The sequence below is a fragment of the Populus alba genome, chromosome 2 (genome assembly GCF_005239225.2).
Source record: "Populus alba chromosome 2, ASM523922v2, whole genome shotgun sequence".
NCBI classification, from domain to species: Eukaryota; Viridiplantae; Streptophyta; class Magnoliopsida; order Malpighiales; family Salicaceae; genus Populus; species Populus alba.
This window is the reverse complement of record NC_133285.1, coordinates 7281068-7300090: the sequence shown is the minus strand read 5'-3', so window position 1 is coordinate 7300090 and position 19023 is coordinate 7281068. Positions and strand designations below refer to the sequence as shown.

Below are 19023 nucleotides of genomic sequence, written 5' to 3'. Positions count from 1 at the left end.
ACCACCTATTTTCTCCCAACATTGGACCACAAGATGCACAATTAACAATGCTCTGCTCGATTATCCCAGGGCTACTTGAGTAATGATTCATACAGTCCGAAGAGCCGACGTTGTTGTTGATGTTGTTTTCAAATCAAGGTGGCTTTTATCATTAAGATTATGTGGTTGATGATGTTCAACTAAAGTATTATTAATGAAGATGATGAAGAAGAAGAAAAGGACTAGAAATCATCATGCAATGGTCCAATTATACAACACCCATGTGACTTCATAAAATAAATATACATAGCCCTTGTACTAAATTAAGTAGCTGGTGCACCCACAATCATGTAAAGTATCTATTAGAGAGAATTTAGGCCAACATCCGATTCTTGAGACCTTCAATGACACAAATCTATGAACCTGAGACACTGATCTTAGCAACTAAATTTGTTTCGATCATATTAAACATTTTTAATCCAGAGTGGGGGTTTCAAGCATTCAAAATAGCAACAGCGTCCAGATTCCGATAACATTAACCAAAGGTTATAATAAGCAGGGCTGTTGGAACTTAAGTTAAAAATCCGAGCTAGTTCAGTTGCAGAGCTAATTGAAGCAGATAAGTTCCAGAGATTAGGAATCATTATTTCGAAGCTTTCTTAAACTAAGTCACGAAGGAATATAATTACTACGAACATCAGAAACAGGACTAGCAACAGATCACAGAATGCGGTTTTTAGGATTGCTAGTGTTAGTGAAGTTTGGGTAACAATCGAGGAAGTTAAAGATAGACAAGAAGAAAAGTTGACGAATTAAATAAGGAAAAAAGATTATCAAATCTGCAAAAGAGTCTACTGGTTTGAAAAGGGTTGGTTATGTCTTCTCCATTTGGTTTTACCTTGTCCTCAAGTGTACAACAAAGAATTACTAGCTTAAACAAGAAAAGCACCACAACCAGCTATAAGCAATAACTAAGTGGCAGAAAATAAGAACTGTACACCCATCCAGTTACTAAAACATTCAGTTTCTTGATTGGAAATAACAGGCCTGCAGCACATGGACACTTAGCGAAAGAGAACCAGTGACAGGAAAATCACACACACACACACACATATATATATTAGAAATTAAACCAGGGGTTACGAGCTCAGCACCTTGGAACCACTATCCAAAAAGCTAATTCCCATTCTTTAACACCTCCAAGCAGAAGCTGAAACGAGGTCCTTCTGTTGCCAGCAAAGAACAAGCGAAGATTGCCTCTTTTCAACATGGAAACCCCTAACTGGAGTACGTTGCACTAAATACTCAGCCTGTGACTCGGTAAAGTTGCTGAAAGTCAATGGAGTAAAACCATACTGCAAAAACAGACTTCTCCAAGGAGGAGTCCTATCAGGGCAACTATGCCGACCCAGTACTGCTTTTTCAATGCTTGGTTGGACCAAAAACCTCTCAATCTTTTGCACTGAATCTAAATTCACATTCACAGCATCCAGTGATTCAAGCAGGCTTGTATAAGATTGAATGGCATGATTTACATGGTGTGCAAATGGGAGGTCGCTTCGGTCACAGCCTCTGTCCAAAGAGACCACAACTTTGGGCAAGAGCTGTTTCACAAAGCGAAGCACCAAAGGAAGAGTTGATGGGTAATTTGAAAAGGAGCCAACTGGAAGATTGACAGCAATTACTTCCTTTTCTGTTAGGCGGAGAGACATTGGCCAAGAACCAGAGCTCAAGGATTCAAGGCTTAAAATTTCAATCTCAAATGGCATGTTGATTTCTCTTGCAAAGATTTTTAAGTTTTCTTGAGTGAAACCAAGCTCAAGCTCATCATGTGAGGAAGGAGAAGAAAAAGCGGTGATTTTAAGAGAAGGGGCACCTCCATTCCTCAAAGCCAGCTCTTGCATAAGGGAAGCCCACTGCCCACCATACCCAATATCAAAATCAACAACGTGAATTCTCTCAAACCCCTCAAAAGCCTCAAGAAGGGCTTGGTTACAAGTAAAACTCGCAAACTGAAGGATCGGTGATATCTCAGAGAAGGATTTATAAGCACCAATCTTGAAAATCAGGTTACAAGCAGTACCAATGGAGTTGTTATTGTTCATATTGAGAAGTAACTGCAAGGCCTCCTTGAAGTAAAAAGCAGTCCTTTGATAAGGCTTACCGATTGGAACAGAGAGCTGGTGATTGAGCCGCGCCAATATCCCTTGCGCAAGTACCGGATTCCCAGTTTCGATCAGCTCTGCTGCTTGACATATCGGGTTTATTATTGCCTGTTGAAGCTGCTGCTGGTTTGCCAATTCATCACTTGCAATTTCCTGCTTCGTAATCATTCCCTGCCTTTGCTGCTGCGTCATTTGAAACTGATGATTCTGCTGCTGCTGTGGTGGAAGAAACAGTTCTGGAGGCCTCAAATCAAAGACTTTGGGCACATGATTGGCTCCAACAGGCCCAGCATTCAGCCTTTTCAATGGCGGTGGTGATAAGGAAGGCAGGTTATTATGACGCTCTTCTAATTGTGCATATGACAATGGCAAAAGCATAGCTGGGTTTTGCACAAACTGATGTTGATTTTGGTTGATCATCGCACCTGGATTCAAAATCTGAGGCTTCTCGTCTTGATCAAATGCTGCCTGCTGTAGGTGTTGGTTAAACAAACCTGACATAAGATTGATCCCTGAAGTAAACAAAACAGGATTTGGTGTTGGATTTCGGTTAAGTACACAACCAATATTAAAACTTGTAGTAGCTTTGAGGTTAACGAGAGGGGAATCAGGAGAAGTACCATGGATTGAAGAAGGGTCAAAATTGTTGTGGTTGATAGCCAAGTGGGCACTTGCGGTACTCATATTGGGTACTTCAAAGCCAAAAACTTGATCTACTGCACCGAAACCTGATGCATTAAGCTCCATATCTTGAGACCTACTTCCACTTTGTAACAGCTTGTTAAGTCCTAAAGATGGGTCCTCAATATCACCCATAATTAACCTTAATATGGACTGTTCTTGACTAGGAGACCCTGACAACACGCTCTCCCAGTCCTCCATTCCAAGTTGCGGTCCGCATTTTTCATCTCCACTAGGGCTGCTTCCACAATCACCTGCCGCGCCGTTGGTGGTGTCGGTGGAGGCTCCTCCTCCACCACCTCCTCCGCCTTGAGAAGAAGACAGTGTTGAGGAGGATGTTGGCGGGCTTTGTCTGCTTATTGTGTCAAGCACAGATGTGGGCTCAGCACTGCCAACAAGCAAACCACAGCTTTCTTTCCTGTTGTTGTTTTGCCACTTGTGGTGGTGTTGATGGAGTGGATCTGGAGAGGAAGAAGAAGAAGAAGAGAAACCCAACAACCCCTTCGCTTGAAAGTCCTCAAAGGGTAAGGGTATGGCCTTCATTTAACAAAATCAACAACAAGAAACAAGAATTGAACAAACCCAGATATCTCCAGTTTATTTTCAAGAAAATCAAGAAACCACCCCAGCCCACCCCAACCAGTTACCACAGCCCCTCAAAGTTTAACACTCTGCAGAAAGAAAGAAAAAACTGAAAGGAAAATATTTATGGGTTAGTTTGAATATAACAAAACAGGAGGTTGTACCTTGCAACTAGAGACAAAAAACACTTTTAAAATCAAATTCAGATTTTTTTTTTCCAGAGAAGACAAGTTGTTTAATGCACAAAGAGAGAGTTCAGAAAGGAGAAAAAAAGAAGAACATAAACACCCCATTTGAGAACACACAGTACAGAGAGAGCTTGTAATAAAGCTTTTCTTCTTCTTCTTCTTGGGCACTCATCCAGTTAGCTAGCTCATTCTCGGTACCATCTTTTATCTCCTTGATTCTTATAAGCAAGTTAATTTTGTTGGATCTCTCTCTCTATCTCTCTCTCTCTGGTTCTTCTCTTGCCTACTTGCTGTGGCTCTGCGGTAGTACTCTTGTCTTCGTTATATTTTCTGCTGTGGATGCGAGCAACATGTAAAAGTGGTGAAGTGCCCTTCAATCCGCCCTTTTCTCTTTTCTCTCGTTATAGTTTCTTTTATTATTATTATTATTTTTAATTGTAATTCTTTATGTGGCTTTTGTCTGTAGAAGTAGTTAATTAGTTATCTCTCTTGTAGGGTTTCTTTTATGGGCTGTCATTCCACTCTCCCTTGATAAAAACAAAGTTATTGATTTGTAAGACACAATACTCCCATTTGCTAAATATGAAGAACGTAGTTGATTCATATTTTCGTGAAGGAAAAGGATATAGATCTTAAATCATGGAATTTAAGCTTTGATTTTTAAGGAATCGGCTGAATTTTTTATCCACGAATTTCATATAAATAATAGAGAATTCCCTATATATATACGTACGAATCTTGTAAAGATTATTAATTATAAATGTATCGCTAGCTATAAATTAATTGTTCAATACCTTTTTCATTGTAAACATATCAATTGATTTTATATATTTTCCTGCAATTCAACACTTTGTTTTCATTTTGCTAACGTTAAATTAAATAAATAAATGATTGGTTGAAAATATATAAGCACTAAGATGCATACATTAGTTAAAAAAATCCGATTAATTTGTGCCAAGATATTGTTATGATTTATCTATCTATTTTTCTATCCATCCTATACTATATACTATAAAATGGTAACATGCTCTTCATCACCATAAATTAACTTTCTGCTTCTTTTTTATTGTGATTTAGATGTTTTGCTTTTTAATAGTAATTAATGCAAGGTTTTTATAAAATAAAAATTGGTCTCTTGGTATTAATTAAAAAAATGACAATAGAGAAATTAAAGATAAAATTTTAAAAAATAAAATGAAAATTTTATAATAGTCATTTTTATTTTTATTTTGATTAAATGAGTGATTGTATACCACATATTTTTCATTAAACATAAATAAGAAAAATTTCTCTCAAATCATTTTATTTCAAGGTGTTTTGAAATTTATTTTAATATTTAGGCTAAATTATGTTTCACGTACTAACGTACACTATTATTATTATTTTTCAATTAAGTAGTTTCTAAATAAAAATATTAAATTATGTGATATAACTTGTAATATTGATTGTTTTTAAAGAGTTTCAAGTGAATATGCGCTGAGATATAAGATATCTGTGTGTGTGTGTTTGAACTATTTTTTTATTTATTTATAATAATTTTATTTTTTATTTAAATTTAATTAATAAAAAAGTATACAAATAGTTGTTCAATTTGAATAGATACATATGTTTGGATTGAATAAGTATGATATAAAATAAATTTAGTAAAAGCAATGAAACAATTCAAATCATAAATAGGTTTCTAGTAGTTGGGTGTTAATTGTATTGAAATTTGAGTTAAAATAATAACGAAACAATTTTATGGAAGCTAAGTGTTGATTGCATTGAGATTTGAGTGAATAATTTTGTATTGATATGGAATATAACACCATTTTCCTCACAAATGCTTGCACTCGCATGAATACACACATTAAGAACAAAATTGGTGAAGTTAATTAAATTAATTAGCATGGGTCACCGTATAAAAAATGTATTTACTAGTACAATAAATAAGTTACGTGCATCATAGGATTCAAAATATTGCTATAATCAAATTAAAATAATTTACAAACAATGGAATTATCAAAACTGAGTCATCATACAAAAAAGTCTAGACGGCAAAGTCAACATATATTATATGATTTATAATAATAATTCAGTTGTTTATTTATGAAGAGTATTATATTGGTTGCTTATATAAGTTTTGAAATTGTCACATCCATCTTTCTAGAATTATAGATGTTTAAATATTATACGTATTTTTTTTTACTGATGATTCACTACATTAACTCTTTTAATATTAAGTAAACAAGGTGTAACGTTGTAAGCTACGTGTAGAAATATTTATAAAAATGAATTAACTATTCTAAATTGTATATAAAAAACTTTACGTACAATTATATATAAAATGGCCTTACAATCGACTACATATTGATCAACTAATGACCACAAAGTGATTAAACAGCTCTACCATCCAATTTCCCGTTCCCTGTAAACATAGCAAGTTGCTCCAATTAAACTTAATTCGATGACCATTAAAAAAACTAAAATACATAAAGCATTTGAACTTTTTTTTTCTCCGATTTACTGTTATTCAATACACATACATTTAAATTATGTTTTCAATCTCTTTCTTAAACTAATGTTCTTAAACACATAGTTTAATAATGAGGTGCTCTTCTCTAACTTATATTGATATTCAACACACACACTTTAGATTTTGCATACATGACTCTTATATTTATAGGAAGATTACAAGGTCAAATCATAATCCAATAAAAGTTCTAATTAACTAGTTAAATAAGGATTTTAAACACAATTTTTTATTATTATTATCAAGGAAACCTCTTTCTATGTCAATTAGGTATCCTTCTTCCGCGTTTACAATCCTTCTCTTAAATTTATGTTATTAAATTTTCATTTAAATAAGATTTTCTTGAGTGCAAACATCAAATAATATTCTAATTTTCACAAAACAACTCAGATTTGAGTTGTCTTTATTTTATATTTTCTGTGGAGAATATAAAGGAAATCCAAATGACTCTCTCTGTTCAAGGAGGGGTTGCTGAGATATTAGTTAAAATTGTAGTCTAATTAGGAATCATTTTTCTACCAGCTCAACATATATAACATTTATTATGACCTTTTTATATTATTATTTTTCTTTTTTCTAGGAAAGGTTAATTTTCTATTTGGTTTCATGATCAGGTGTTGGTTTTTTATTTTTTTTTATTAATGTTCATATATATTCAATTAAAGGCATGCAAAAAAGAAATGATATTATTAACGGAAATGTTGAGTACAAACAACAAAGTAGAGCCGTGGCTATAAATGGAATTCTGTGTTGTTTTTTGAGAAATTTAGTTCGAGTTTTTTTCTTCCTTTACTATGAGAAGTGATAGATGCCATGCGTACAATGGGGTAAATCTTTTATTCCTTGGTTCCTCAAATGATCTACACACTTTTTTTTTTTTTCGTATTAAAACTAAGTATATCAATATTCTGATTTGATTAAAAGGAATAGTCTCTATAATCTCCCAAGACTGATAATTATTGTTTTGGACCTGCAGTTATATAGTTTTTTTGACTCCTTGCGGTACCAAGCAAGGAATACAGCTGCTTTCACACCTCAAGGCCTCTATAGACAGACTGCATTTTATTAATTTCTTGTTATACACCATGGGGGGAAAAACATTAAATCCTTATCCCTTTTGCATATCGTATAAGTTCAATTTAGATGGTTTTTTAGTTGGGGAATATATTACAATCCTCAGAAACGAAACCAGCTTCCGGTAAAAAGAAATTCAACAAAGGTACGTAATGGTGTTCTCATCTGAGAGTACTCAAGAAGCAAATTAATTTGTGAATTTGTATATAGGCAATGTGTAAATATATCAGTCAAATATATGATGAAGAAACAATCCCTTAAAAGGGCGGGATATGACGCGGAGCTAGCAACAGTAGACTCTGAATGTTTTCTGTATCTTTTTTCCAGTACCAGGCTTGGACACATTATAGCCTTTCATCAGCATGTTTGGTTTCCATGATGCTTTCAGTTTTCTATGTTTTCTCATTTTACCTCCTATAGAATCGAGAATGGGTTTGGTCAAATCTGTAATGGGGCACGGTCAATTAAGACAGTACTGTCACCTTGCTCATCCACAGATTCACTGTCACGCGTATGCAGATGGGCATGAAGAGGGCAGGACATGTATAATCGTTGTGAGACAATAATAGGAACCAACAAGGGCATTAAAGCAACTTGAAGAGGCAAGTGGTTTGATTGTCCAGACAAGATTTCAATATCTGGTGATGAATTGTGAAGATACAAGCAGGGGGACATGGTTAGGTTTGTCAGGAATTGTTTAGGGTAACCAGGATTTGGACATGTCAGGAAGAAGACTTAGTTTATCCTTACATCGCACGTGAAGGCTCAAGAACATGCAACCATCTCTTCCTCCTCTTATGAAGTGTAAAGTGACCCAACTCAAACTCGCTTTACTTGCCTCTCTCTTCCCTAGCTAGCTCGTTTTGTTTTTCTATTCAAGATTTTTAATTTTTTGTCTCCTTCTCTTTATCCTTCTCTACAAGTTTTGTTTCTTTGTTTGCCAAAAAGGTTGGTCGCAAGCTCTCTCTTTTGTCAAGATAGCCCGCCCCCCAAGCAAACGAAAATACACTAGAAAATTTAACCGGCGCCTGCTCTGGCCCCCTACGTATATCAAACCTAAAATTAAGAGCACTTTAAAGCACCAATATTGTCATTGAATGATTTCCAGAACTTGTTGCTATTGTTTTATTGAAGGCTCCTCGTATTCTTTAAAATCATAAGCGACAAGCTTAGTTGTTAAGCTAACTACAGGGTTAGTTGACAACCTAGCTAGATCAACACACGAGGAGTTGTCGCCCGGCTTAAGATGGGAGAGGTTTCTGGTTCAATACTCACTTAGTTTTTTATATTGGAATTCCTCGTGGATCAATTTGTATGAACCTCTACAAAGAGCTATGGCGCCCTGCATCGATCGATGTGGTGACCTTGTTGTGGGCTCTTTCAACGTAGTGGAAGACTATTCGTGATGTTTTCAAAGGATTTTTATATACCACGCTGCATTATCAAATAAAAGAAGAACTAAAAATCAAATAAAATCAAATTGGGATTACGCATTTAGAGTAAAGAGAATTAATGGTACCAATAACTCATCTGTCGTTTTTTCAATTAAAAAAGTCTTATAGATTTAGGATTTGAATTCCAAGAGAAACTGCAAATGCTAATATAATGTTTATTATCATCTAAATATCTTATATTTTAGAAAGTAAATTTATAAAACTTGAACTGGTAACTTTTAAAAAACAAATTTAAAACCTTGACCAGTTAAATTATACTTTTTGTAATTTAAATATTTATGTTTTGAGGTATGGAAGGAGACACAATGATATATTTTATGAAATTAAAGAAACAAAAACATTAATCCAGCCGATAACTACGTCCTCCTTCTAAGCAAGTCTGATGTTTTTTAATGCTCAAAACACTCATGTCATGGTTATCAATATTTCTTGCCAGTTATTCTTTTTATTATATAGTTGGCAGGCCATGGTTAAAGTACAAAAATTTAGATGGCCGGCAGCGGTTTTAGACCACGAGATCGTTTCGAGATACATAATGCATGCATGCATGCATTTGCATTTGCAAATGCATATTATTATTAGATGTGTTGTCCTTTGACTTTTATTTCTCCACTACTATTGTTATGAACGAACTCTTGTATAAACAATTGTTTGTATTCTGTCTCTGGGAAATGATGTTTGAGATATTTCTTTCTAATAGTTTAAATTCAATGACTTCATGTTTCCGGTCATACTTTGATATGAGTTAAAGGTCACGAAAAAAATTATCCTACTTTCTGTTATATAGCTAAATTAAAGTGAGTGTTTGAAAATATAGTTGTGGGTTTTTTAAATTATTTTTTATTTTAAAATATATTAAAATAATATATATATTTTAAAATTTTTAGATTTATCGACAAAATTTCTTATCAGTATTTATACTCAAGTCTGTCAACATGAATTTTACTGACGAGTTTCATGAATATAAATAATTTATCAGAAAAAACTCTCATCTGTAATTTATAATCAGTTGGTAAATCGCTAGTAATAATTTTATAGGTGGATTTACTTACGGACAAAGCACACAAAAAAAAAAACTTTACCTGCTTCATTTTATCGGTACTTTCATCTCTAAATATAACATATCATCAACAAAAAAAATTATATGTCATCGGTGATTTTTTTGTCTATTGATATGTCCATAAATAAATTTAATATGTAACTGTAACAGATTGTCTGTCACTTCACTTGGTGAGTAAACAATAACAGTGATATTTGTATTAATTATTTTTCCAACTCTTTAGAATATATTGACAGACAATGTCCTTGAATAACCCATCAGTAATAATTTAAAAATATTTTAATTTATTTTCCATCTTATATTATTGGTAATTTATTTAAATAATGGTGTGATTTTAATTATTGTTTCATTTAATAATAAGGAACAACACTTATTCTGAATAGTTTTATATCTTCAACGATGTGTGCAGGAGTCTCCATAATTCCTGGGAGAGGAAAACTACCCTCCTTGTACATTTTTTGAATATTTGGATTCAGAGGAAAAAAAGGTCCTTGAAATGACAAAAAAGAGGGCAGCTTGCTTGTTGATCGTCTTTCTGAACCCAATTTGGTGCTCGAATGGGTTTGGCAAGTGCCAAGTCAATGGGCCTAAGGTAAATAGCCCTTTTATTTATTACTTGGGCCTAGGCTCTTAATACATGGGCAGTCTGCAAGGTTGGGAATAAACTCACAATTCATGAGCACCCTGCAAGGTTGAGCACAGATTCACAATTCATGAGCTGTTTTGTTCTAAATAATAGTTTCCTTCCAGCGTGTATAGTGTTGTACGTGACTTGTTTGTTATTGTATTTTAAAAGAATTTTGAAATTTTTTTTTTTTTTAAATTATATTAAATTAATATTTTTTTGGTATTTTTAGATCATTTTAATGCACTGATATCAAAAATAATTTTTTAAAAATAATAAAAAAAATATTATTTTAATGTATTTCCAAGTGAAAAACACTTTTTAAAAATAACCGCAAATATACTCCCAAACACCTCTCGTTAGGTAACAGGTTGATGATCTATATTATGCTGTAAGTTGGGTTAATTTTTTTAATATATATAAAGATTTTTAGGCAATATTTCTGTTTTAAAAGAAGCAATAAAATTTTGGGATCCAAGATATTAATTTAACAAGGTTTCATAAGTTGGTTTAATTTAATAATATAATTAAAAAAAAGTATCAACACTTAATAAAATGAATAAAAAATTAGCAATAATTTATAAAAAATAAATAAAAAAAGTGGTTGAACACTTACAACTCATGCGTCAGTATGTGGGAAGTGTCCTTGCCTTTTAAAGGCATGTTCAAGGCCTTCTAATGGCTAAAATTCTTTTTTTGTTGTGTCGTTAAAAGCATCATAGTATTCCTTTTCTATAGGAGGGGCACATGTGGTTGGTGATGAAATGGTATGTTACCTACAATGCTTCCCACCCCCTCTATTTCCCTGTATTTTCTCACTCCTTCCCTCAATTTTTACACTGGTTATACAAAATTCTAAAGTTGTCCTCTAATTTATAGGGATTTACACTTCAATCATTCATTTTTTTTTTAAAATTTTTTTTTTGTTAAGAGTCCTCTTGTAAACTTTTGATTTATTTTTAATTTCATCATTTAATTATAATTTGTGAAATGTTATTGTTTCAAATTTCTCTTTATTATTTTTTTATTGTTTTCAGGTCTTTTTGTTAAATTGATTTGTCTTTTCAATTTCATATTTCAATTATTGTTTTTAATTTTATTTCTTATGTCAATTTCGATCATTCTTTTGATTTTTAAGGTAGTTTTTTTATTTTTCTTTTCAATTTCATCATTCAATAAAAAATAAAGTTTATTTTGTATTTCAATTTTGATCCCATTCTTTTAATTGATTTTTTGTATTTGAATCCTTTTGTATAATTGATTTTTTTTTTTCAATTTAATCCTTCAACATTTGATTAATTGAGAATTAAGTTTCATTGTTTTTTCAGATAGTATACTTCAGGTCTAATAACTGGGGTTATGAATTTGAAAAGTTAATGCGGGTTGACATTAGTTTTTTTTTTATAAAAAAAAAAAACTTTGTGATTTTTTATGTATTGAGTTATCTCAATTTTTTTTTTCAAGTTATCGTTACGTTTTTTTTTAAATAAATTGTTCATTTATTGTGATTATCCTTTTCTATAATCTAATTTAAATAAAACAAACTTATTTTATTCAATCCAGTTAATAACCTGATTCATGAATTTTTCTTGTTTTTTTATATTGCATTTGCAGCATTTAAACATTGTTTTTCACTCAATATACCAAATAACTTGTTCTTTATGCGTCCAAGCCTAGTTCAATTCTAAACATAGAAAGAAATTCAAAAGCATAGTTTTAAAACCCGGTTTGACATGGTGGGTTGACTCAAGACCTGATTGACCCGGGGCTGAAACCGGGCCGGGTTAAAAAAAAAAATAGAGAAAGTAACAACCTAGAGTAATTCTTCCCTGAAAAAAAAAAAGAATTCACGAGTTGATATTTGATGGCGAGAAATACTTTTTGTCAACTAAAAAGAATTTAACCAAATAAAAAAAATTATGAATCAAATTCAAATATCTATTCGAGAATCACCAATTTGATTTTGATTACAGTTTTTAGCTGTGATTATAGTTTTTAAATATTTAATAATATTTAAAAAATCAATATAACAATTCTTTTATGCATTACTTTTAAAAATTATAGCCGCAGCTTTTCTAAACGGAGGAGGTCGATAAGTCCTTTGTAGCCTCACTTAATGGGTGATTATAGTTAGGATAAGTTCGTCACTGGATTTGGGCCTCACTTAATGGGTGGGATCATAAGGACACGTAAGCTCTTTGTAGCTCTGCAAAAGAAACAGTTGGTCCCATTATTAATTTTTTATCCTTAAATCCTCATCTACGGTGATCGGCTTTTAAGTTCCTCCATTAACCAAACACACAAAACCACGTACTCCAAAGTCCAAACGTCTCCCCTTTTTTTGACCTGGCGACCCTTAATTGCCAACTGTCCTACACCTAACACAATTTAACCGGAGAGGAATCGGATTTTTGTATAAATAAATTCATCACTCCAATCTTTAAACAAGCCATCACCTTCTTTATCGATTGTTCCTGGAGAAGTTGTATCTGTGTAAGGCTTTTGTTTGCCGATAAAATTTGACCAGTGCTTGGATTTTGAGGTTTTTTTTTATTCAACTGATCTTTTTTAGTTTCCTAATAATCGGCGAATGATTTTGTGTTTTTTGCAGAATATTTAACAAAAAATAGTATGACTAAGAGCAGCTTCAAGCAAGAACATGATTTTGGTGTGATTTCTTTTATATTGGTTTATCATATTGTCTGATTCCGTATTACTGAGGAAACAAACCCTAATTCTCTTCTTTTTTCTTTCTACAGAGAAGAGGAGAGCTGAAGCTGCGAGAATCAGGGAGAAATACCCAGACAGAATTCCGGTAAGGTTTTTTTTTTACTTTTTCTCTCATCAATTACTGTCGATTGGGCTTGAGCTGCTGTTGCTCCTTTTACATGATGATTTATGAGGCTGTTTTAGTTTTTAACAATCGATTGAAGCTCCAATCTTTCATTTTGTGACTGTTGGGCGAGGGTGTCTTCTTATTCTTCTCGAAAACAAGGTCATTCAATGAAATTGGGGGATTTGCTAGGAGTTTTTAAGTTTTGGCACAAAATGATTGTAGGGTTATATAATGAGGAAGAACTTCCTAAATATTTCGTTGTTCATTTTAGAGCGCAGATCACGAAGTCTTGCGTTTATTTCTCTTGTTGAAAGAAGCTTCTTAAATCTTGGAACAATTTAGGTGGCAGGACTTGCCTTAATCTTGTATGTTTTGAATCTTTTGATATGGGATTTCAGGGTGCTTTGATAATTTGAGCCTGATTGTTGCATTGGCCTGAAATTTGTGGTTGAGTGTAGTTCAGCACCTTATTCATCTATTGAATGTTTATTACATACGCGCAGGACCGGATACATGGTGCTCAATTTGCATGCCGAATGACATTGTTTGCTCAAATCATGTCTCTATAGAGAGCGATTGACATTGCGGCCAAGTTGTTTGCCCAAAATTTGATTTTGTTTTTGCTTAAAATTATTTTTGTGTGTTTTTGGATTGTTTAATGTGCTGATGTTAAAAATAAAATTTAAAAAATAATAATAAAAATATTATTTTGATGTATTTCTAACCGAAAAACACTTTGAAAAACAATCGTTACTACAATGCCAAATGGGAGCTTAATCTATAAATTCTACCATTGATAACCTAATATCAAGATGCAGTGTCATTTGGTACCTTTCTCATCCTGGTTAGCCTGTCTAGCTACTAACTCTTTCAACTTTTAGGTAATTGTGGAGAAGGCGGAGAGAAGTGATATTCCCAATATTGACAAGAAAAAGTAAGAATCACTTGTAAATTGCAAATGCTTTCTTTCTTGGTTTCCTGCATGTTTCCACAATATGGCAGGGCTCTCCCTTCAGCATTTTTAGTCATAGTAATGCAACTTTTTTGTCCTGTTCTTTTTATTTATACATTTTGAAGAGCAAAAGATAGTATTGACATGGATTGAATTTTACAGATATCTAGTGCCTGCTGACCTGACAGTGGGTCAATTTGTTTATGTGATCCGGAAGAGAATTAAACTGAGTGCAGAAAAGGCAATTTTTATATTTGTGGACAATGTTCTCCCACCAACCGGTAACAATCTCTCTCTCTCTCACTCCTCACCTAATACAATGTGCATACGATTGTAAGCTTCTGAAAAATAACTTTGAAGTTTCAACTAGTTGGGTTAGCTGATATCAATCTATGTATCTCTCTCTCTCTCTCTATATATATATATATATAACAATGGCTTCTGGTTGGGAGCAATTGCAAGACACTACTACTGAACTGAGTTTATGATAATGAAACTCTTCTATGTGGGTAACTTTTCCTTCAAAATCAACCAAATAAACTAGTTAATCACAAATTAAATGGTTTGTGTTAATTTTTTTTTTCCAGCTGAAACTAGATTATCGCTTAGACATCTAATGATCAAATTCTTTTTTATTTAAATTGTCCTGCTGCTCAGCGAACATCGAAAATTCCCATCATGCATGGACATTAATTTGTATAGCAATATGAACTTTGTTTAGCACAAATTAGTTCATATGCAGTGCAAGTATATCAGTTAGTCTATGTATTTGTTTATGTAACTGGTGTGTTCCCATTAAAATCGTGGATATTTTTATATTATCTGGGCAAAACATTTTTCAGAAACCTGGAGTTATAATTATTTAATCCAAACGTATGCAGGAGCAATAATGTCCACAATCTATGATGAAAACAAGGATGAAGATGGATTTCTCTATGTTACATACAGTGGGGAAAACACATTTGGGTGTCATGAGTTGCCATAGCCAAGTTCTTTCAGTGTCTTCCGTTCTCTGTCGTTACAAATTGACAAGATGAAGCTACCACCTCTCATGTTTCCTTGGACTTAAAACAGTCCTGGCATTATGCCCAATGATTTATGACCTTGTTGTCTTTCTTGTAAAGTTTGTATGTTGTGTATAGCTTTTCTGCAACTGAAATGGTATCAATTGCTAAACTTAATTAATATCTTTGATATGATTTCTTTTTATCTCATAATTATTTCAGTTTTCGCCTCCATAATGGGGGAACAAATATCTTAGTTTACTTTGGAGTAAATCTTGAATCTTGCCCAGATATAATTTACTGTAAAATGAATATGGTGAGTGCCAAAACGGAAAAGAGTGAGGATGGGATTTTCCTGAGAAAACTGAGTGTGTATGATACGCTTGCACCGTGGAGGTGGTTGTTGTCAGCCCGATAATCCTCCTGTGATTTTGGCTCCCTCCCGGTGTCGGACGCTGCAGACTTCGGTTTGGAGAAGCGATAAGTTACCTGTAGGAAGCTGTTGCTATTATTGTTTGGATAGTTTAGCCCCCATTGTAGGACAGTGCAGATATCTTGGCTCTCAATGTAGGACTCGCTGCGTTATTAGAGGAAAAGGGGGTAGAGGCCTCAGGCTGACTTTGAGTTTTTTATATTTTTTCGATAAAAGCCAACGGCGAGATTAAATCCCTTAATATTGAGGTGGATTTGGTGTGCGATCCGTGTAGCATAGATAGTCTATTCTAATTATTTTGGAATTAAGATTTGGCTGTCGTCGTCGTGATTATTTCTTGGTTGAGGTGTAATCACCTGGGCTTCTGCAACTATTTAGGTAACCCTTTTTTATTTTTTTCCCGTTTTTTTGTTGCTGGATTGCAATATCTACACGCAGATGTCTTGCACTTCCATTTTGATGTTGCAAATTCGTTTGGGCGATGAGTTAATGTAGTTTTCAGCACCAAAACTTGCGTGTTCCTCTTCACTTATACCCCAAGAATCTGAACACTTGAAACTGATACCAAGACAGAAACCGTTTGTTATATTCAATGTTCAGATGCGAATCGATGTACCTTCTTCTGTTTAGCAATATGGAACAAAATATTTTCAATTCCTTAAGTTTTGAAATTTGATCGCTTTATCATAATAAAATTAAATCTTCTATGCAAATAAAGCCACCAAATCATTTATATTTAAAAATAGAAGATACAAATTTCTTAAAGAAGTAACAAAATGTAAGTGAAAATAAAATTAAATGCAAAGAGTTAAACCATGGAGCTCGTTAAAAGATAAATGTAAAACATAAATTATTTTAAAAATAAAAATTAATATTAATAAAAAGAAAACTAGACTGTTGTTTCTATTAAAAGTATCACTCATTTTATGCTAAATTAATTTAATCACATTGAATACACAAATTGCATTTCTTATCTCATAAAAACTAAACATAGATCTCAAACAAAGAGAATTAATAAAGTGTGTATTTATAAAACTCGCTAACTAAGACGCCTTTACTTTATTTTTCTTTCGAAATTAGTAAAGCAGTAAGTATGGATTTCTTTCTCAACATTAGACATGATGATTTCAAGGTTCTACTTTCTTGGTTGTTCCTTTTTTTTTCCTCATCTTCGAAATGCTTTTAATCTAAATCATATATACCAAAAAAGAGAGAGTTAACTTTGTATGTATATTTTAAATGTAAAATGAGTCTCGTGCTTCCATCACTGCATGTTGTCAATTTCTTACAAGATCACTATCCTAAAAATAAAGTAATTTAGCTATTTAAACGATTAAAATAATTAAAGTTTAATAATTTACCATGCTTAATTAAAATAATTATTTACAAATGCTACTAATTTAAACATCTTACCTCTCTACTCCAAATATCATTGGAATAATAATGATCCTGCATATATACAATTGACCTATCATCAAAACTTACCTCAACAACCATGTGGTTCTGTTTGTCGACACTCCTAAAAACAGTAGAACCTCTTCTAGTCTAAACCACGCCTCCCTTGAGGTTCTCTATCAACAAATTATTAGCTTTTGCAATATAATTGAACATCCATATAGTTGAATTAAAAACAACAATTAAAGTTTACATAATTTAAAACAAAAATAAAAGTAATATTTATTATCTAGTTCCATAAGTTTTTCTACTATGACTATTTTGACAGCATATACCATATCTATTTAGTGAGTACCCCTTTCTAGAATCAATCTCGTTATATAGACAAGTGGATTTTCTTAGACCCTAATTTATTCATCATTTAATTGGACATCCTTATACATCTGGACCAATATATATAGGCCACAGTGACATATCAAACAAGGGTTGAAAATGAGGACCATATGCATTTTTGTATGACAAGTTGGAGTAGAAATCATCAACAAATGGCACATAGTCCATGTTTTGTAAAGTGCAACACATATTAAGTATGAACATGATCGATAATACTTGTTTTATTTACCACAAGTACAAGTTGCTTCATTAATGCTAATCATTTATTGCACTTCTCTTGCAACACCAACTGTTATAGGTGTCTCAGACTGAAATATCTAAATTCTAGAATCAAATAGAGGCATCATGTGTGATCTAGAAGTTGTCGCATCAACAAGTAATTCAGTTAGGATCTTTAAAAGCCATAATACAACATGATTTAAAAAATCTTCATCTTTTCTCTACGCTCCACAAGATATTTATTACACCTAAAAAACATTATTTGCACTATAGCCGATACAAGCAAGCCACATATAATTTTTTAAACATTATTAAAAATCTCTAGCTAATTCGTGGTTGTATTGCCATAACAACGACCACTAGAATCATATAACAGTCTCTTTAAGTTCAACTTCTAGTTATGCTCTGATCGCATCAATATCAGTCTTCATAAAATCCTTATATAAAATGTCAAAATCTTATTTAAAAGGATTTGTACACATCCTATGTAACATATTTTTCAAGGTAATATTTTTTAACATAATGTTGAAGTTACCCACAAAGTGTTGTGAACAATATCAATGATATTCAATAGACTTAGAAAAAAATTCAAGCCATGGAATTTTTAATTGCTGCATTTCTATCTGATATAATACATAACCTGATGTGATCACTAATCACATATCAACAAAACAAATCTGAAAACCAACTCTAATTATTGTTTGTCTCTTTTTCAACAATAGAAAAACACAACGAATAAACTTTATTGTTCACAACATAATCAATTGCAACCAACAACTTTGCCTTATACTTACCATAACGATGAGTACGGAGTACCGTCGATATTAATTAAAGGATGACAATATTAAAACTCGTCAATTGAAGCACCAAATGCTCAAAATACTCTTAAGTGTTGCTTTATTTCCATTAACCATTTTATAATTTTAAGTGACAATTGTTCTTAGATTTGAATACTTGATGGCCAATAGCATTTTAGGTAGGTTTTGAAATAACTATTCGAGTGCACCAAATAATCACTCCAATATTTTATGTTTAGCCATCCATACCTTTCAATAGAAGACTTCATGCTCATAATCTCTTTCCATAGTAACTTGAATTGTTGCAACACTTGTACTTAAATCCCTATTTATAATTGTTAACATCACCTCGACAATGAGATCTGGGTCAATTTGATGATGACGTTGCAATATAAGAGGGTTCTAACATGTGTGGAACCCTTTCAGTTTTGAAATTTCCTATGAATTAGATCTTTGGTGATATCTCTCATGCAAATACCATTTATAAACTGGTTTCTAAACACATAGCAACTGAACATAAGTTTTAGTTGAACGAATTGCAATGATACATTCAAAATTGTCTTTGGATTTTTTCCAACCTTCAATTCATCGATTGATAAGTTTGAATGCAGGTGACTATTAACTCAATCATTGCATTTGTATTGGTCATCCGCACTCACAACCTCAAATTTAGA

The 19023-nt window shown here is 32.7% G+C and overlaps 2 protein-coding genes across 3 annotated transcripts; one reads left to right on the top strand and one right to left on the bottom strand.

The window, feature by feature from the left end:
- Positions 1–955: 955 nt before the first annotated feature.
- LOC118042200 (scarecrow-like protein 6) lies at positions 956–4012 on the bottom strand. 2 transcript variants are annotated; one of them, XM_035049808.2, is made up of 2 exons: positions 2765–4012; positions 956–2638 (listed from the first exon to the last, which is right to left on the bottom strand). In XM_035049808.2, the coding sequence occupies exons 1-2, from the start codon at positions 3366–3368 to the stop codon at positions 1170–1172; spliced, it is 2073 nt and encodes a 690-aa protein (XP_034905699.1). In that variant the 5' UTR covers positions 3369–4012; the 3' UTR covers positions 956–1169. The 2 variants fall into 2 exon arrangements, with proteins under 2 accessions (XP_034905699.1, XP_034905698.1); XM_035049807.2 differs by having other exon boundaries at positions 956–2656; positions 2765–4010.
- An 8545-nt stretch (positions 4013–12557) lies between these two features.
- Positions 12558–15317, top strand: LOC118042201 (autophagy-related protein 8f). The gene is made up of 6 exons (XM_035049809.2): positions 12558–12813; positions 12932–12988; positions 13080–13135; positions 14038–14090; positions 14271–14389; positions 14990–15317. The coding sequence occupies exons 2-6, from the start codon at positions 12952–12954 to the stop codon at positions 15091–15093; spliced, it is 369 nt and encodes a 122-aa protein (XP_034905700.1). The 5' UTR covers positions 12558–12813; positions 12932–12951; the 3' UTR covers positions 15094–15317.
- Positions 15318–19023: the final 3706 nt, after the last annotated feature.